General features: G+C 42.2%; 2 protein-coding genes, 1 long non-coding RNA gene and 1 pseudogene across 16 annotated transcripts in view; 1 reads left to right on the top strand and 3 right to left on the bottom strand.

The window, feature by feature from the left end:
- The window catches only part of CCDC83 (coiled-coil domain containing 83), a 46,535-nt gene extending 35,169 nt beyond the window's left edge, over positions 1-11,366 (bottom strand). Inside the window, exons 1-6 of one of the 14 annotated variants that reach the window (XM_084975562.1) lie at positions 11,147-11,366; positions 10,777-10,851; positions 7,209-7,315; positions 6,219-6,341; positions 5,203-5,325; positions 1,262-1,346 (exon numbers count right to left, since the gene is read on the bottom strand). In XM_084975562.1, coding sequence (XP_084831688.1) covers positions 1,262-1,346; positions 5,203-5,297 — 180 coding nt within the window. In that variant the 5' untranslated portion in view covers positions 5,298-5,325; positions 6,219-6,341; positions 7,209-7,315; positions 10,777-10,851; positions 11,147-11,366. Of the gene's footprint in view, positions 1-1,261; positions 1,347-5,202; positions 5,326-6,139; positions 6,342-7,208; positions 7,316-7,553; positions 7,753-10,776; positions 10,852-11,101 lie in introns of all 14 variants that reach the window. The other 13 variants (XM_084975567.1, XM_084975563.1, XM_084975574.1 and 10 more) reach the window with 13 other exon arrangements.
- Positions 11,053-18,910, top strand: part of LOC146399769 (uncharacterized) — a 35,123-nt gene continuing 27,265 nt past the window's right edge. Inside the window, exons 1-4 of the long non-coding RNA XR_014814830.1 lie at positions 11,053-11,442; positions 13,103-13,301; positions 17,448-17,579; positions 18,352-18,500. This is a non-coding gene — a long non-coding RNA (uncharacterized LOC146399769). The remainder of the gene's footprint in view (positions 11,443-13,102; positions 13,302-17,447; positions 17,580-18,351; positions 18,501-18,910) is intronic.
- On the bottom strand, positions 14,874-15,484 carry LOC146399770 (voltage-dependent calcium channel gamma-like subunit pseudogene; annotated as a pseudogene).
- LOC100519675 (large ribosomal subunit protein eL33) lies at positions 15,588-15,998 on the bottom strand. The gene has a single exon (XM_003357226.5). It carries the CDS (start codon positions 15,930-15,932, stop codon positions 15,600-15,602), a length of 333 nt encoding a protein of 110 aa, XP_003357274.2. The 5' UTR covers positions 15,933-15,998; the 3' UTR covers positions 15,588-15,599.

Here is an 18,910-nt window from a genome sequence, read left to right as displayed (position 1 = left end):
CTCCAAGCACCTGGGCCAAACTTCCCCTTTCCACTCTCATCCATAGACGAGTTTCTGTCTTGGTTCCTATTGCAAGTGACCGATCCTTGAGAATCATGATAATGTCAGGATCACAGTTATATCACCACCAGGAACTTGTCTTGTCCAATGAATATTTGCTGAACGAGTTTGCCCAATAGGAACAGGAATCCCCCTTTACAAGGGGGAGATTGAGGCTTATACTAGTTTTGACCAAAAAGACATCAGTAGCAAGTTGTACTTGCTAGGATGCAAATTTGTATTTGCTAGGATGCAAATTCAGATCTCTGACCCAGATTCCATAAAAATTTGTAGATATAGCCTCTCTAGACAAAAGCCAAATAGAAGAGGTGTGCAAGTTTCAGGGTCCATATAAAATAATTTTTTTTTTTTGTCTTTTTGCCTTTTCTTGAGCCGCTCCTGCGGCATATGGAGGTTCCCAGGCTAGGGGTCTAATCGGACCACAGCAACGCGGGATCTGAGCCGAATCTGCGACCCACATACCATAGCTCACGGCAATGCCAGATCCTTAACATACTGAGCAAGGCCAAGGATCGAACCCACAACCTCATGGTTCCCAGTCAGATTCGTTAACCACTGCGCCACGATGGGAACTCATAAAATAAACGTTTTAATAGGGGACACCCTCAGTATTTCCTAATTTATGAGATGCCTTAAGGGCTGAGTTGTGTGAATTACCATTTACTGCTTCCCAACTTTATTTCTGTTGGTCTTTAGTCCTGATGGTCATATACAGCACTTATATGCTATTCATTTCATTCTGATTTTATAAAAGCAATATATCGTCTTAAATAATAAATTAGTCATTTTAACAACTGAGATTGTGTTTTTCAGATATTTACAAATGCACACTCTGAAAACCTAAAAGAAAACAGATACAGAAATTAAAAATAGAGAACCAATGTGTTATAGTTTGGTTAAATAAGAAATTAAAAGATAAATGTGGTTGTAGAGCTTTAAAATTTTGAACATAAGATTCAGTGTCCTCACGATCCAAATAGCACAATTCGAGCCGACTTTCTTTGCCATTATAATTAATAGGAACAGCAGTACTTTCTTGCCTCACACGTACAAAAATACATTTAAATACATTGTAAATTAATCAGTTCCAAGCACTTAAAGAGAATAATTTCCTAGCATACATTTCATTATAACTCAATTTTTTAAAGCATTCATGTAAATGTTTAATGACTAGATATTGGCCTTTAAATTTTGTACTTACTCTTTCTTGATACTTTTGGTTCTTTTCCCTAAGTTTCTTTATTTGAACCATGAATCGTTCTACTGCATTTTCCTTTATCTGACAGCTGACAACAAAGATAAGATGTGTTACAATTATTTACCTTAGGAAAAAAATCTATGAGACAAAATTTTAAAATTAAACCCAATTATTTGAATTAAAGTATTACATATTTATAAAAACCCATGTAGAGATAAAAATCTCAAGTGATCTTGTGTTTCTGAGTATATTTTACTCACTAAAATATGTATTAGATAAGTTCAAGTTTTTTATCAATCCCCATTTATATTTCATAGTCATAATTTTTATGCTTTCTAGTTATGTATAAATAATTCAGCTTAAAGGGAATCTAAGAAAGGGCGTACAGAAAACATGCTTTCTAACATTTTAAAAACATTCAGGCAAAAATGACAAAACAAAGGCTTTCTAGGAGCGAGCACATCTTCTTGCAGTAATCAGGTAAATCAGACTGACCTGTTGGTTCCTTTTATTAGTGTACCATCTCTTCTGTAAATAGTAAAAGCTGCTTTCTTGACAAAAACACGTTTCTCTAACACCCAACAAGAATTTGTTGAGCCTCTGTTAGGTATGAAAGAGAGAGAGAAAACTACAGAAAGATTTTGGAAGAGGCTGTTTGATAGCTCTCTGAAGTGTTAAGTATATGTCTATTACCTCATAAATCTTACAACTTTAAATCTGAGACCAAAAAAGAAGAACAGAAGTAGCTCCGTGTAACCCCCTTGACTCAATGTAAAAGCAAAACCAACATACAGCACCTGTGTGGTGTAGTGAACAGAGCGAAGGTTGAAGAATGAGAAAGTCCGGCGTTGAGTGCTGTCCCTAAATCTTCCTACCTACATGACCTCCGACAAGTCATTCTCTGAGCCTCAATTTCCAAGCTGTTAATGGCAAGATGACAATCCCCAGCTCCGTGTACTTTTATGAGGATTAAAATAAGAAATCACATGTGAATGTTTCTAGCATAAAGTGCTTAGTAAATTTCAGTTGAATTGGAATTTTATGTCCTCAGCACCTCCTCCAAACATCATTTAAACTATGATATTATAAATTTATTTGAGAGAAAAATAAGGCTCCTCCTTTCCAAATGAAGAGAAAAATACAATATAAAAACCAAATGAGCAATTCCTTTAGAAGCCAAAAGCCCTGTTGTATACTAAGCCACTTGGGTCTTAGGACTGGTTCTCCACTATCTGCTGAAAGACTCGACCTATTTAGGCCATGGTTTATTCTTTTATAGACAAGAGAATGAAAGGAGATGAGCCCTGTGGTTCCTCTTCGGTTCCAAAATTCTACCATTTAAATTGATCAGCGTTCCCATTCATGCATCATACCTTTATCATAGGTATGCGTGTGGGAAAAAACATAGCATATACAGGGTTTGGTACAATAGGTGATTTCAGGCATCCACTGAGATCCTGGAACTTATTCCCCGAGGATAAGGGGTGGCGATGGGGGGATGAAGAGGTGATGATTTTATAGATTCAGCATTGGCAGGCCCAGCTCTTCACAAACAACCACAGAGGCTCATTACTTAATTTTCTTGAGAGAGGTTTTTTAAAGCTTCAGAAATCACTGACTACCTACGATGTGTGCTCAGCTCTTGGTTGGGAGCTGAGATTGTGTAAGAGGAAATATGCTGCCCGCAGACCCTTGCACACTCCCTCCTCAGATGGTGACGGGGCTGTCTTGGCTCTTTGTCCTGTGACAGAGGCCCTGTCACCTGGGAACACAGGGAATGAGCAAAGTGTAACTAGCAGAGCCCGGTGAGGCCTATTTATTTAGTTTTAACAGAGGAAAGAGAACAAAACATGGGAATGTGCAATTTACATCTTGCTCTAGATCATGAGAGGTTTTAAATGTTTTCCTTTTTTGTAAAACTCTATTAAAGAGGAGAAAGACTGGCCTATGGTTGACCCAGAGAGAAGGAGCTGTCACTAGATGTCATCATTGTGAGCTGTGGGAGCAAATTACAGACCAGACTGTGGTCACAGAGCTGGACTTTTTGTTTGTTTGTTTTTTTCAGGGCTGCATCTGCAGCATATGGAGGTTCCCAGGCTAGGAGTCCAATCGGAGCTACAGCTGCCGACCTACGCCACAGCCACAGCAACACTGGATCCGAGCCGTCGGTGTCTGTGACCTACACCACAGCTCATGGCAATGTCAGATCCTTAACCCACTGAGCGAGGCCAGGGATCAAACCTTCGTCCCCATGGATACTAGTCAGATTCGTTCTGCTGAGCCACAGCGGGAACTCCCCAGAGCTGGACTTTTTGTCCATCTCTCGTAAGATGAGGGAAGTGTTCAGTTATGCTGAGAAATGAGGGCAGGTCGTTTCTGGTCATTACTTAATGTTATCTCAAGTAGAAAGTCAAGGTCCCTCCCATGGATGTTTCTCAGTGTTCCAACCCTTTCTCTCTATTCTGAAAGGATCATATGAATGGATTTGGAGTCTTACAAGAAGGAGATGGGTTTTCCCTGAATGTTTAAAAAATAATTCTCTTAAAGACCTAGTTGCCAGACTTGGGGCCCCTCACTTGCAACCTCGTCCCCCTCCAGGGAATGGCTCCCCACTCCCAAGTGTTCCACAGGGGTCTGCTCATCAACAGTGCCCGCACCACAGTCAGAGTTGCCCTCTCTCCCTCACTCTGCCTTCTCTCAGTTCCCAGGCTGTGATAAGCTCTTCCCCCCGGGTCCCAGCCTCTTTCCACAAGCCCCTCTGTCCATCCCTCTCTGTCTCCACAACACTCTTCCCCTTTCAGAGATTTGCTCACACATCACTTCCCCAAACAAGCTTTTCCTGATCCCTCTGACTATGACAAGCCCTTCAGCCCACATACCTTTCTTTCATAGCACCTTATTTAGAGCCATGTAGTTTTTTTTTTTTTTTTTTTTTTAAGACTGGACTCTTTGTTTCATGTCCAACTCCCATGCTTCATTAGGGCAGGGAGCAGGTGGCCCTCCAGTGTCCAGCACTCACCTTGTGTTTGGTAAACATTCACATACTTGTTCAACACGCATGAATGAAGTACAGTCTTATTTGAAAAAAGACTGATACGTATTCATTCACTCCCTAAGTGTCCCATATTGAAACACCTACCCTGTACCCAGAGTTGGGGTTCAAAAGCTCTCCAAGGGCTTACTCTCCATTAGCTGGATAAAACCTAAACATAGAATAGCTGTCACCTCTAGTTTTGTCTCTAGATCCTGGGACAGAGACATTAAGAGATACTCTTATTAAAGGAGTTCCTGTTGTGGCTCAGTGGGTTAAGAACCAGACTAGTATTCATGAGGATGCAGATTCAATCCCTGGCCTCCCTCAGTGGGTTGCAGATGTGACGTTGCCACAAGCTGCAGTGTAGGTCACAGATGTGCCTTGGATCCTGCATTGCTGCAGCTCTGATTTGACTCCTGGCCTGAGAGCTTCCATATGCTGCAAGTGCGGCCCTAAAAAGAAAAGAAAAGAAAAGAAAAAAAGAAAGGCTCTTATTAAAAACAATTATCTCTAAATCACTTGGATTTGATCTGTAGGCATTTGGAGATAATGCAAATTGGAATGTCTAGAAATTAAAAAAAAAAACTTCTTTTACTCTTCCATAAATATACACTAACTATTCCATGCTGTGTTTGAAGAGGTACTCCAGCAAGCTGCTATGTCTGTGTGAGAGAATGACTAATAATACAACGGAGGGAGGGAGGAAGGAAGCCAAAACCACATTCAGGAATGCTATTTCATAGCTACCACTTGGCTTATGTTATAGTCAAAGTTCCCCGTCTTCAGTCCACCTTCAATCCAGCTTCCTTGACAGCTTTTGAGCACTTTATTTTCCACTGGATTTATGTGAGTCTTAGCAATGATGGCCCCTCGTGTAGGGAAACTTTTGGATTTCATAATCTAAGCTTACTGATAATCTAGAAGTGCTTCACTGGTAGGCAGTTTGACTTCTTTTGGTGGCCCATCTTGGATATCCTTTTTATTTGCTTTTGCTGTGTTTTCCATTGTGTTGCTTAGCTAGTAAGAAGTATACCTGTTTGAAAGAGACATAGGAAAAGTAAATAAATTTTTTGTCCCTCTACTTGTGTTTAATATAATATTATCATAACAGTAACTTTTCATCAGCTATTAATTAATTTGGCAACTAATAATAAAATTATCAAAAATAGGAGTTCTCGTCGTGGTGCAATGGTTAACACATCTGACTAGGAACCATGAGGTGCGGGTTCGATCCCTGGCCTTGCTCAGTGGGTTAAGGATCCGGCGTTGCTGTGAGCTGTGGTGTAGGTTGCAGACGTGGCTCAGATCCCACGTTGCTGTGGCTGTGGCATAGGCCAGCAGCTACAGCTCCAATTCGACCCCTAGCCTGGGAACCTCCATATGCCACAGGAGCGGCCCTAGAAAAGGCAAAAAGACAAAAGGACAAATATATATATATATAATAGATATATAATAGATAATTATATATATATATAAGATATATTTGTACTTTTTGGTAGTATCTGTAGCATATGGAAATTCCTGGGCAAGGCATCGAATCCAAGCCACAGCTGTGACCCAAGCTGCTGCAGAGACAACCCTGGATCCTTAACCTGCAGCACCACAGCAGGAACTCCTCAAAAATATTTTTTAAAAGGGAAAACCAGGACCACTGTTCTTAGAGTTTCATGGTAAGCAGGAATACTTCGTAGATCTTGTGGCTTTAGTATGGGTATTAACATACATCTATTAAGATCATTGTCTTCCTTAACAGGTTTTTCGCTTTTGATTTTTACTAAGTTCAAGAAAATAAGTGTCTCATCTTCAGTCAATGTATTAGGAGGTGGGTGTGACAGGAAGGACATAACCTTTGTGATTATTGCTCAAATCGCTGCACAGAGGAGAGCAGGGATGACGTCATTCTTGTGCATCACTGCCTTTCCCCACCTGGCTCAGCAGAGGCCGTCCTTGGATAAATCAGGCAGGCAGGTTTTAATTCTAGATCCACCACCTATTATCTTTGCGACCTTGCAGAGGTTACTTAATCTTTCTGAGTTTTAGTTCCATCACCTGTAAAGTGAGAACAAAAATCTTATTCTAAGTGCTGTGGCAAGGATTAAATAAGCTAAGGGTTAAAGCAATCTAGCATAGTGCCTGCCATATAGAAAGACTTTAAAAGTATTTTGCCCCTTTCGTTATAGCTCCAGACTATGCTTCTCTAAGCTTCAGGTAACTAAGACAGAGGGAGTGTGCCTGCTGCCAAGTATGATGAGAGGTGTAAAGACTAATCCGTGTGGTTTGCTACTGCCAGCCTTCATCACTGATTTGGATCACTGAATCGGCAATCTCCATATATCATTCAGGTCTACAGCGAAACTCCCTGAAATGAAAACATATTTTTCCCCTGCAGATATGCTGCTTGCATGCCCAGACCTCCAGGGAGGCTCAGTCTTTGTGTCTGAGACTTTTCTTTCCTAGCCAAGAGTGTTCATCTCTAGCATACGTAAATGCCAATATACTATGATACTTTTCACTGAAAATTATAAAGGTGACACATAAAAAGATTTAATACATTAAGGCAGAGTAATATATTAAGTGATCTCTTCTTAGATATCAAAGTATGGGGAATAATTCCATAAGCTCCCTACCAAAATGTTTCATTATACCATCACAGTTCACAGCAACTTATAGTGAAGAAAAAAAAATTGCTTTCTTTTCTCTCCGATGCTGTTTAATTTTTATATTATTTTCTATTTTAGAATTAAAATTTTTAACTTGACTGTTACACAAAAACAGCATGTTGTCAAGTATTTCATTTTACAGTAACTCAGTATTTAACAAAAACGTTTATAATAAAATATTTTAAAGCTTAAGCAACATTAATCTCTAATTTTCTTTCTGCATCATATGGAAGAGATCCAGTGTTATGGTTCCCACCTGTGGTACCCATCTGGTGCTGGAGGAAAATAATGACCTCATCTTGCTCAGTTGCTTCTTATGTTTTCAACTTTCCGACCAATGTGCAATTAGTTACCTAACTGCAGCTTATGCAAAGGGTTTGCATAAAACATGAGTGAAAATGTGGATCCATTAAGCACAAATGATTTATGCATAAACTATATTAAGGTTTATTGTTTCATATGCTTTCCAGAAAATTAGTAAGCCAATGGGATTGCCTGCTTAATAACTGACTTTCTGCAACGAGCTAATGACATTGCCTCAAAGTGGACTTTTGCATTAGATAATGTCCTACAAATGAAGGGGATTTTCATAAACATTTACCTGGGTTTACAGTGCCTGACCACCTAGAGGATTTCTATCTCAGAAAAAGGTGAGCATTCTAGAAATTATCCACAGAGCAAGGTAATTATTCTCCAGGAAGATTTCACTGAGAAGATTTCCTGACAGGTGGACATCTAATCTGTTTTGCCAGTACCTGCAAACGTCTATTCCGTCCTGTGTGTGGCAATTTACCTGGCCCCTGGTTATAAAACACAGAAGAGGTGAGGTCTCAGACCGACAGGAAGAAAGAAGCATACTCCAACAGAACTTTAAAAAAATTAATGAGCAACTTTAAAAGACTTTAAAAAACCATGCAAGTAAAGAATGCTACCATGATCTGTGCCCAGGGCATGACCTTTTGTGCCCATCTGTTCTTCCTTTCCCAACTCTGGGCATCAATAACACACACATGTAGTGTGAGGGCAGGTGAGGAGGCAGGGTTCAAAGGACTCAGATGTCCAGCCTTTCCAGAGACTAGTTCATAGTCATTTTCTGTCAGAAACTGTTTCAGAAAATACTCCCTCCCTGCTCCTCAGGGAAAAGTAAGAAGTCTATTTAGTAAAATAAAAAAATAAAAGTCTATTAAGTAAAAAGTGACATATAATTGCCATCTTCCTCTAATGTACTGTTATCCCATCATGCTTTCCTTGACTCTGTAAAATTACCCCTACAACAAGGAGTGTGTCCCTTCCTGCACAGTCTCAGGATCCTGGCTCAACACCTAGAAAGCTCCTCATGACTTTTTGTCATGATTTTGTGGAGCCATGAATATCCAGAAGTCTCTTAATGACCCCTTTCATAATATTGTGGAGGCTGGAAGGGATGGCAGTCCTGCTCTAAGGCCTTTCTAGACATTTGAAATGGATCCTGATGTTTTTTAGCTAATGTTCTATATAAATGTAGATTAAAATGGAAGATATTTATGTAATAGCATTAGTAATGACAAAAGTTCTCAATAAGATTCCATCCGGGTGGCGAGCACGATTTAGTTAAACAATCTCTATGAGGGTGTTGGAAGTCTTGAAGTCTAGATGTGGCTTTGCCATTAACCAGCTATAAGATTATGTAAGTCTACCAACAACAATAATAATGCCATCCTTCCAAAAGCCTTCGTTAAAGAGCAGTCTTACTTAAAAGGCACACATCTACTCATCAAGGCACGCACCTTCAACCAAAACAACTCCTTAAATACTAAATAACAGCCTCAGCAACTCCTGTCTTTGGGAATTCAAAAATAGATGTTGGGGAGTTCCTGCTGTAGCACAGCAGGTTAAGGATACAGCATTGTCTCTGCCATGGCCTGGGTTGCTGCTGAGGTGTGGTTTGATCCCTGGCCCAGAAGTGGGTTAAGGATTCAGCGTTGCTGCAGCTTTGGAGTAGGTCGCAGGTGTGGCTCAGAGTCAGCCCCTGGCCTAGGAATGTCCATATGCCGTGGGTGCAGCCAAAACAAAACAAAACAAAACCAAAACCAAAACCAAAACCAGATGTTGGCACACAGATTAGCATCTCCCATGGGCACAAATTAGATGTTCAGTAAATGTCTGATTTGAATGACGGGTAAATAATGCATGCTCAGGTTCTTTCCCAGTGGCCTTATGTACCCTGAATTTGGAAAGTAAAATAACTTTTAAACTCAAATGCTCACTCAGGCTAGAATACACTTTTAATATAATTAAAAACATTTTAGAAATACTCTCCAGCATATTAAAAAAAAACCTGTATGCATTTAAGCCTCTTAGTAGTGATAATATCACCTAAAACTCAGTTTTACAAAATTCCAGACCTACTTCTCTTTGTATAGATTATGGATATATAGCCCCAAACAGCTCTAAAATGTAAAACACAGCCATTCTGGAGCTATATTAAATAACCATATATTCAAATCAACGTATTTAAAAATATCTGGATAGGAGTTCCTGTCATGGCTCAGTGGAAACAAATCTGATTAGAAACCAAGAGGTTGCTGGTTCGATCCCTGGCCTCGATCAGTGGGTTAAGGATCTGGTGTTGCTATGAGCTGTGGTATAGGTCACAGACTCGCTAGGATCTGATGTGGCTGTGGTGTAGGCCAGCAGCTGTAGCTCCAATTGGATCCCTAGCCTGGGAACTTCCACATGTCTTGGGGGCAGCCCTAAAAAGTCAAAAAAATATATATATAATATAATCTGCATAGGTGATATTTTCAACTTTTCACTTGCTCGATTGATGATGTGGTGTTACATTAGCATGTATTTTCTTCACCAATACAAATCTTTTGGTCATTGGCACATTTTTGAACTCAAATTATATTGGATTCTTAGCTTAAAAATTGGTCTGTCTTCTGATCCAGAATTGCTAATAATAGTTTGAAATGCAGTATATTATACTAAGTTTTCTACCAGAACTATATATTTTTTTCAATTCCTGTTGTCCTTCAATTTTAGAAGGGACAAAAAAGAAAAGAAACCACCGTGAAGAGAATATTGTGAGGATGGTGGAAATACTTTTACATTCGGATGGCAGAGGAGAATAACAACCCTTTTCCCCTTCAAAGAGCAGTGGCGAATAAAGAGGACCAGCTGGGGCGGGGTCTTGCCGGGGAGGGTGGAAAGGAAATCCATGAGCCGTAATTGCACACACTGATAAATACCCAGTCTATTATTTTCCTTCTCTGCCTTCACACAATTTTTTTTTCTTTTTTCTCAGATGGGACATTTCCTACCTCCCAGTCACTTCCTCGACTCTCTCCTCCCAGCAGAGAATTACGGAGTAAGAAGGGGAGTGAGGAAACAAGCTACTATCCAAATCTAGCAAATAATAAAAGAAACCAAGTGTCCTAATTTGAACGATGCTGCCGGCAGCCAGGACAAACCAGGCTATGGATTAGACAGGTGAGGTTTATAAAGTACCTGCAGTGGGAGGGGCTCTTTTCTGGTCCTAAGAAGGGTGCGAAGATGTGTGGGGCACTCATTCTAAAGAATTCACCAGACTGGGAATTCAATGAGAAGAGCACTAAGATTTGAGTCTAGATCTAGCTCCTCCACTAGTGAGTTTTATAACCTCAGACAGGTCTCTAAGCCTCAGTCTCTCTTCCACATTTCCTACCTCCTGTAGGGGTTATTAATGAGGCGCAAGTGGGAAAACGGTCAAGTGATAAAGTCCTCCCAAAATGGAAGGCAGTATTAATTTACTGAGTGAGCATCTACTGTGCGCTGGAGACGGTAAGGGCACCAAGGTTACAAACCTGGATCAAAATCAGATCCTACCCTCCAGGAGCTGAAGATCTCGAGAGGCGAATAAGTAACGCAATCCAGGGGTTCTACGGCAAGGTGGAAAAAGAGGTGGGTTAATATTCTGATCAGATCAAAATTTCTTCCTCCTCTGTGTCCCCTGGGTGTAGAGAAGCTGTGGGCCTATTAGAACCCCTCCCAGGGGCTCCTAGCGGCCCCAAACTTCGCCTGGTGTTAAGACTCCAGAAGGTTGGGACCACAGGCCCATTTTGTGGCAGAGCAAGGCTCAGGGCCGGTAGGGGTGGGGCAGAGATGCTCTTAGAGTCTTAGGGGTCATACTGGAAGGAATCGCGCCCGTGCGGGAAGGCCAGGCAATCTCCAGACCTCCCCTCGATGGCTTCCAGGTGCAGATGCACAGAAGTGGGCAGGGAGATAGCTCTCGCCTTCCGCCTGCAGGCCTGGCAGGCTCAATCCGCCGCAGCCGCCCGGCCTCCGTTTCCAAGGCGACCGGCTCACAAGGACCGTCCCCTCCCACCGCAAAACAGAGCTGCGAGCGGCGGGCCGGGCGCGCCCCCTGGTGGCAGCAGGGGAAACCGCCGCCCTCGCCGGCTTCCTTCCCGCGGGATTTTCTTCGCCGCAGCTCACCCACCTGGCTCCCTCTAGCGGCAAACCGGGAAGTGGTGAGTTGTTTAGAGCCGCGTCTTCCGGCCTCTGTCCTGTGACCTTAAGCCGCTTGCTGTTTTCTTCCACTGTGAAATGAAGACATCAGGACTGGTCGGTGGTTTTCAGACAACTCCTAGGATGGGGAAACGGTTGTGTGCGCTTGACGGGAGATCTGCCCGCCTCTGCCCCTTACACCGAGACAGCCATTCTTCTGTCTGCTTTTTTTGAGTAAGAGTTCTTTTGGGTTTAACTCCGAATAGATATGCAAACCCCTGGACTAAATACTTACAGCTCTAAAAGCCCTTGATTCTACCCATTTTCCTTCTTGTTTATTTATTTATTTATTTATTTTGCTCCTAAATCTTAAGAAAACCAATATAGAGTCCATCTCCCCCTGTCTTTCCAGTCTTGGCGGCTCTCTCCTAACGGGGGTTGGGGGGTGAGAATATCACACACCTGCAACCTTTCAGGTGCCCCCTTTCCTCATCTGTGTTCTTTCTCCATCCACCTCCTGACAATCTCTTAAATCCTAAGAGCACTTAGTTGCCTTTGAGTCAGTGATCTTCCTTCTGTACTGAGAAGACAAAAGCGAGGCATCGGCTTGGACCTCCACTCATACGTCACATGCTTGTCATCCTTGAATTTAATTTTTTAAAAGTACATTATCATATGTTTCATGCTTAATGGTGTTAAGGTTAATAACTTATTAAGAACTTAAGGGAACTGAAACAGTGAATGAAAATATTAATTATCTTTGTGGTATTCCCTCATAGCTCAGCAGTAAGGAACATGACTAGTATCCATGAGGACCTGGGTTCTATCCCTGGCCCCGCTGGTTGCGGTGGCTGAGGCCTAGGCCAGCAGCTGCACCTCCAATTCAACCCCTAGCCTGGGAACTTCTATATGTCCTGGATGCGGCCCTAAAAAGAAGAGAAAAAAATTATCTTTGCTTAAGGGAGTTTTTCTCATCAGGAAAAAGTCATCCAAAATCTAGCGACTATGAGATAATTTATATACTTTACCTCATTTGAACCTCCCTTTATTCTGTTAGTGTTATATATTTGTTCAGTGCCAATTATTTGTTGTGATCAGCATTTTTTTTTTTTTTTTTTTTTTTGCTTTTTAGGGCTGTACCCGCGGCATATGGAGGTTCCCAGTCTAAGAGTCCAGTGGGAGCTAGAGCTGCCAGCCTACTCCACAGCCACAGCAATGCAAGTCTGTGACCTATACCACAGCTCACGGCAATGCCAGATCCTTAACCCACTGAGCAAGGCCAGGGATCGAACCTGCAACCTCATGGTTCCTAGTCGGATTCACTTCTGCTGTGCCATGACGGGAACTCCTGATCAGCACATTTGGTAAAGTTTTTTTTTTGTTGTTGTTGTTGCTTGGTTTTCCCTAAAATAACAACAACTAGTGGGATTATGGGGCAAAATTATTGAATAGAGTTCAGATGCTGAAGGGAAAAAAAAATGTACCACTCCAAATGTTTAAAAAACGTTTAAAGCATGGGGATTTGGGGGGTTGTTGTTAAATGGAAAAACAATTTTGTGATTCTTCAGCATTTTGAATTCATTCCCAAATCACTTTTTATAAATCCTAGGCCAGCTTCTTTTGCTAGAGCCTGGGCCCATGGTCAAAAATGTATTCTTACCCTATCATTTATCTCCTGTGCAGTTTTTCTTGTGATGTTTGCCAGTTGGTGGTCAAACAATGAAGCTGGATAAGAACCATTTGCTGACTTTCCTCATCTGACCTCGATTTTCTGTTAGCCTTGCCATGTTGAATGATGCAGAAATAGAGGTTCGAGAGTTTCTGTGGTCAAAAACGCCAACTATGTTGTCTGATTTTGGCAAAAACACCAAGAATTCATTTGGTATGTACTGTTGCTAAGCACCCTATACTTTTAAACCTCTTTTCAACTGAGAATCACGACCTCTGCAAATAGACCGTAAGGCAATCAACTAAATGTACTAATATAACATTTCACAATAATTTTTAGAGACATGAGCTAGTGATTTAACCCACTGACTTTGTAAACCAGTTCAAACTTCTAGTAAATTAGAAATTTCACTGACGACAAAATTCCTCTTGAGAAATGGAAAAGGCCCCGCTATAACTTCTTATGCAAAAGCTTTGTTCCTCACACGTTTGAAACAGTGAAATCGGTGTTCTGCAAAAAGAAAAAAAGAGTCTTGGGGTAAAATATTCTCTTGAGAGGAAAAGTTTACACCCTCAGGATGATGTTTTGAACCATCGTCCACTGGCATGTTGCCATGTTATAAAATGGGCCTGTTTCCCGCTTTATGAATAAGGGTTGCATTTTTTCCCTTTAGGCCGGAGGAATAGCTCTGCAACCCACCCGCCTCATCCCTTCAAACCGAGTTTAACTTGAATGACCAGAAGTCTGGCCAAAAAAAAAAGACCTCATCTCTTTTTTTCCCACTGAGCTCCTCTGCCTCAGTTTGGAAATTACTTTTATGATCTCTTTGTTCTTCTTGGGGACGCCCAGGATGGTAAGCTGAAGCCAGAGTGTCCTGTCGTCTGAGACTGAGCCAGCTGACATGGGCTGTGCTTGAAGGCTTTAGTGTGTGACGTCACGAGAACAGTGCAGCTACAGTGAACTGCTAGATGTGTTCACGCAGTTTTAAAACATGACCACAGAGGATAAATGTCTAAGTCAATAGAACTTGACAAAACAATCCAGAAATATATATAGAAAGTTGCTTCAGACAAAAGTGCCCAGGTAATTAAATAAAGGATAGCATTTTCACCGAATGCTACTGTGACCAGGGCATATCTGGAAAAGAATGAGCCTTACCCTGAGTATATACCATACAAAAAACTAACTCAAAGCGAATCATAGATCTGAACATAAAAGCTGAAACTGAAAACTTTTAGAGTAAAACATAGGAGAAAATCTTTGTGACTTTAGGGAGGCAAAGAACATGAATCAAAAAATGAAATAATAGTTTAGACTTAATCAAAATTAAATACATCTGCTCTTTAGTTAGTTTTAAGATGAAAAGGCAAGCCGTGTTACTGAAAACAAGTTCATGTGCCCGAAATACAGTGAGGCCAAACCAACCAAAACATCGGAGGTTGGAGCAGAGAAAGGTTTATTGCTCAGCAGAGAAAAGGTGACTCTTGCCTGTAAAAATCCCGAACCCCCTCGGAGGGTTTCAACAAAGCATTTTTTTTTTTTTTGACAACAAAAGAAATATGTTTCTTCTTGTAAAATCAACATCCTAATAACTTGGCCAAGGAGGTTCAGCAGGTAGCACTGAGGCACCCAATGGTCTCTGGGCTGCAGACCAGCTGCAGAGATTGAGGCAATTAATGGCCTGACCACCCAAAGATTAAGAGGTAGCATTTTCAAGGTCACATGTTAGAAGAGTCTCAACTTGACCACAGTTTCTGGTAGAACTCGATGTCCTTGGAAGGGGGCCTAAATTTTAGGATGGCCCAAGGAATGGGTGATACTGTTGATGTGGGTGAAGATGTTGAAATTAGGCCGCTGATGGCTTTGAGGAAGAAGAGGACAGAGGCAGCCAACTGACTCCAGAAGATCAGGGTGAGGCCAATGAGTGTGACCTGGTTCCTGAGAAGGAAGCAGAAGATCAGGAGCCCCCCGAAGGAGTGGATGAAAGAGACAAGAAGGAGGACAGAGCCCATGGCCCACTTGCGCCGTGAGTGGAGGTCCTCATACACCTGGGACACCAGGAGGAGCACCAGGCCAAAGATGGTGACCACCATGGCCAAGGTGGCCGTGCTGCGGGCCAGGGCCATGCCGCAGGCCAGTCAGGGCATGTGGGCCTGACTCAGGTCTCTGAGGCAGTGCGGAGCAGCAGTCTGGTAGGAGGCCATGCAGAAGTGCCACAGCCCAAACTGGTGGTCCTCCACCAGGAGCCAGTGACCATCACAGATGGAGACAGAGGAGAGGATCATGGACTGGGAAGCACTCAGGATGATGAGGGTCCAGATGAAGGACTCGGGGGAGGACTGGCAGGGCCTGCATTGGGCCAGTAGCCTCTGGGCCTGCACGTTGAGAGTGGTCATGCTTCACAGGGCTGGGCCACGTGCTCCTGCCTGGTTCTTTCATTCTTCTTCCAACAAAGCATTTTTTTTTTTTTTACAAGAGAACAAATGCACTTTTATTTAATTTTCAGTAAGTTTAAATTCTTGAAGGGTACAGCATCACACGGATTCTGTGTCCAATGGCCTTGGCAGGAAGGTTGCTTCGGAATTTGGCACGAACCATGCCACTGTTGCCATGAGCACGAGTTACTTTTCCCCAGATTACTCTGGTTTTGTTAGGTTTTCCGCCAGGAGTCACTGTGTTATTCTTTGCTTTGTACACATAAGCACATCTCTTGCCTAGATAAAATTCAGTTTCATCTCGGGCATAAACACCTTCAATTTTAAGAAGAGCTGTGTGCTCCCTCTGGTTCCGGAGACCCCACTTATAACCAGCAAAAATGGCCTTGGACCACAACCTTCCCGACATATTTACTGGTTTTGAAGTCCTGCTCCCAGGAGGCCTCCACAGGTTCCAAGATGGCTGAAAGAGAAGGGGGAAGGCCCAACAAAGCATTTTTAAAGGACAGGTGAGGGAGGGGTGCCCCAGGGTACGTGATCAGCTTGTGCACAGCTCTCTGATTGATTGATGTTGATGTGACAAAAAGAGTAGCATTATCAATCCTTAGACACCAGTTGATCATCAAGTAGTTCATTTCTTCCATTTGGTGATGGTTTTTAGCATCTGAACTCAGAAACTATGCATGAGATACTCTTACCGGGGTACTTCAGGGAGGAGCTACAGTGGAGGGTATGGGGAGGGGTCTCTCCTGGGAAAGCCCCATAGGGTCCTGCTCAGTTACAGCCATAGTCTGGAAGAAAATATTTCTAATACATATACCTGCCAAAGGCTGGTACCCATAATTTATAAACAACTCCTAAAGCTCAATAGTGAGAAAACAAAGCAACCAATTCCAAATGCCAAAAGATTTGAACGGACACTCCACAAAAGAGGATATATCAGTGGCCAATTAGTATATGCTCAACATCTTTGCTTATAAAGGAAATGCAAATTAAAACCCCAATGAGATACCACTAGATACCCGTGAGAATGGCTAAATTCAAAAGACCGACAATACCATGTGTTGTCAAGAATGTGGAGCAACTAGAGCTTTCTCACATTTTTGGTAGAAGAGTAAGAAGGCACGACCATTTTTGGAAAACAATTCGGTAATCTCTTATAAAGTTAAATTCATATCTGCTGTATGACCCAGCAACAGCACCCTTAGATATTTATTCAAGAGAAAGGAAAATGAATGGCCAAGAAGCTTATCATGATAACCCAAATCTGGAAACACCCAGATGTTCAGCAAGTAACTACATAAACAAAGAGTTTATATTCACGCATGGAAACTACATAGTATTTGTTTGTTTGTCTGTGTTATGGCTGCACCCACGGGATATGGAATCTCCTGGGCCAGGATTCAAATCCGAGCCGCAGCTGCAGCAACACCAAATCCTTAACCCGATATGCCACGGCAGAAACTCCCTACTTAGTATTTAAAACGACATGAACTATGGATATATGCAACAACATGATGGGTCTCAAAAGAATTTAAGCTAAGTGTGGAAAATATACTCTATCATATGAAATTCTGGAAAATCCTAAAAGCTGATCAGAGGAAAGTTTTTGGGATGAAAGAAATGTTCTATAACTTGATTGTGGTGGTGGTTACAAGTATATATATGCTTGTTAAAACTCCTCAAATGATGTTTTTAAATAGGTGCATTTTATTGTATAGAAATTATATGTTTAAAAAAATTTTAAAACAGATGGCAAGTTATCTGATAACTCCTACCCTCAAGAAGTGGGGTCTCTGTTTCCTCTCCTTGAATCTGGGTAGTCCTATGACTGCTTCAACCAAGAGAATGCGGCGAACTGACACTACATTTCTTCCAAGGCTAGGTCATAAAAATTCATACAGCTGCTTTTGCTTTCTTTCAGGATACCTGCTCTGAGGGAGGCCAGCTGCCACGTAAAACATTCACTGTGAGAAGACCATGCTGGAGAGCCCAAGTATATGCTCTGTGGTCAACCAGCAGAGTCCTGCCCTCTAGCCCACAATGTGCCAGGCATGTGAGTGAAACCAACTTGGATCCTCCCCACCAGCCCGTCCCTCAGCTGAGTGTTGTTGAGTTGATCTCAGTTGATGCCACAAGGAGCAAGAGATCACTTGTTACCAAGCTAAATTTTGACAGTGTATTAGTTGTCCATTACTGTATAACAATTTACCTCCAAGATTTAGTGATTTGAGACAACAGTAATAGCTTATTATCTCACAGTTTCTATAGATCAGGAATTGGGAGCAAATTGACAGGGCAGTTCTAACTTGGGCTATCTCATGAGGTCAGATGTTGGAAGATTCTGTCTCTCCCTGAAGGAGCTTTCAGTCTAGGAGGAGGGAGGGGTGGACAAATTAATAGGCAATTGCAACAGAGTTGGATAACCCTCAGTGTTAAGGGACAACCTAACCCAGTCTCAGGGTCAAGGAAAAATTCCTAGAGGAAGTGAGGTCTAAATTGAGTCTTGACTGGGAGCAGGAATTAGTCTGCTTGAAGGATTGGACATGAGGGGCTGGGGCAGAGGGGTGTCCAGGAGCCTGGAGGTGAAAACCAAAATGATGAGTTTCTTATGGAGCTAAAAGAAGTTCCCTAACAGTAGGGTCCCAGCAAGAGGGGAGGCTGGCGAAGCAAGCAGGGTCAGATCCTCGTGGGTCCTCTGAACCTGCTCTTTCATGATAGTAAACATGTGCTCCGGCTACAGTGTGGAGGAGGCTGGGAGAGGTCAGGATGGGGACAGGTTCCAGGATGAAGGCCACTGACCACAGCTCCCATCTTTTCTGCCCAAGGGCCTCTCCCTTAGGTCTAGTTTCTGGTCCAAGAAACATGTCTCAGGCTCTGCCTTTTGTAAGACTGCATCGACTGACAAGAAGAATGACCTCACCTTCCTGGCTGCAGTTATCAGCTTGCGCAATCTCTGGAACCTTCTCGGACTCAGGTGAGTTGCCCACGCCCACAGCAGGAAGCAGCCTGTGAAACTCTGCCTCCAACAAACATATTAAAAGAAGGAGAACATATGGAGTAACACCGCCTCACATCTGGAGAACGGGGCAGTATAGGTCCTAATTAGGTCTTTGAAAAACTAAGTGTAACTATTTTCCAGTTGATTTTTTTTGTGTGCGTGTGGTAAGAATGAATGAGATCTGCCCGCTTAACAAAATCTTAAGTGTATAATACAGTATTGTTAACTCAAGGCACTATGTTTAACAGGAGATCGCATCTGGCATAACTGAAACTTTATACCTGTTGAACCTCGGCTCCACATTTCCCACTCTTACTGAGTTTGGCTATTTGAGATTATCTCATATAAGTGGAATCATGCCATATTTATCCTTCTGTGACTGGCTT

This window comes from Sus scrofa, chromosome 9 (genome assembly GCF_054392235.1).
Source record: "Sus scrofa isolate SSC_HxYL_T2T_F1_AM1 chromosome 9, Sscrofa_HxYL_maternal_Yorkshire_Landrace_v2.0, whole genome shotgun sequence".
Taxonomy (NCBI): Eukaryota; Metazoa; Chordata; class Mammalia; order Artiodactyla; family Suidae; genus Sus; species Sus scrofa.
This window is presented reverse-complemented; position numbering and strand designations above follow the sequence as displayed.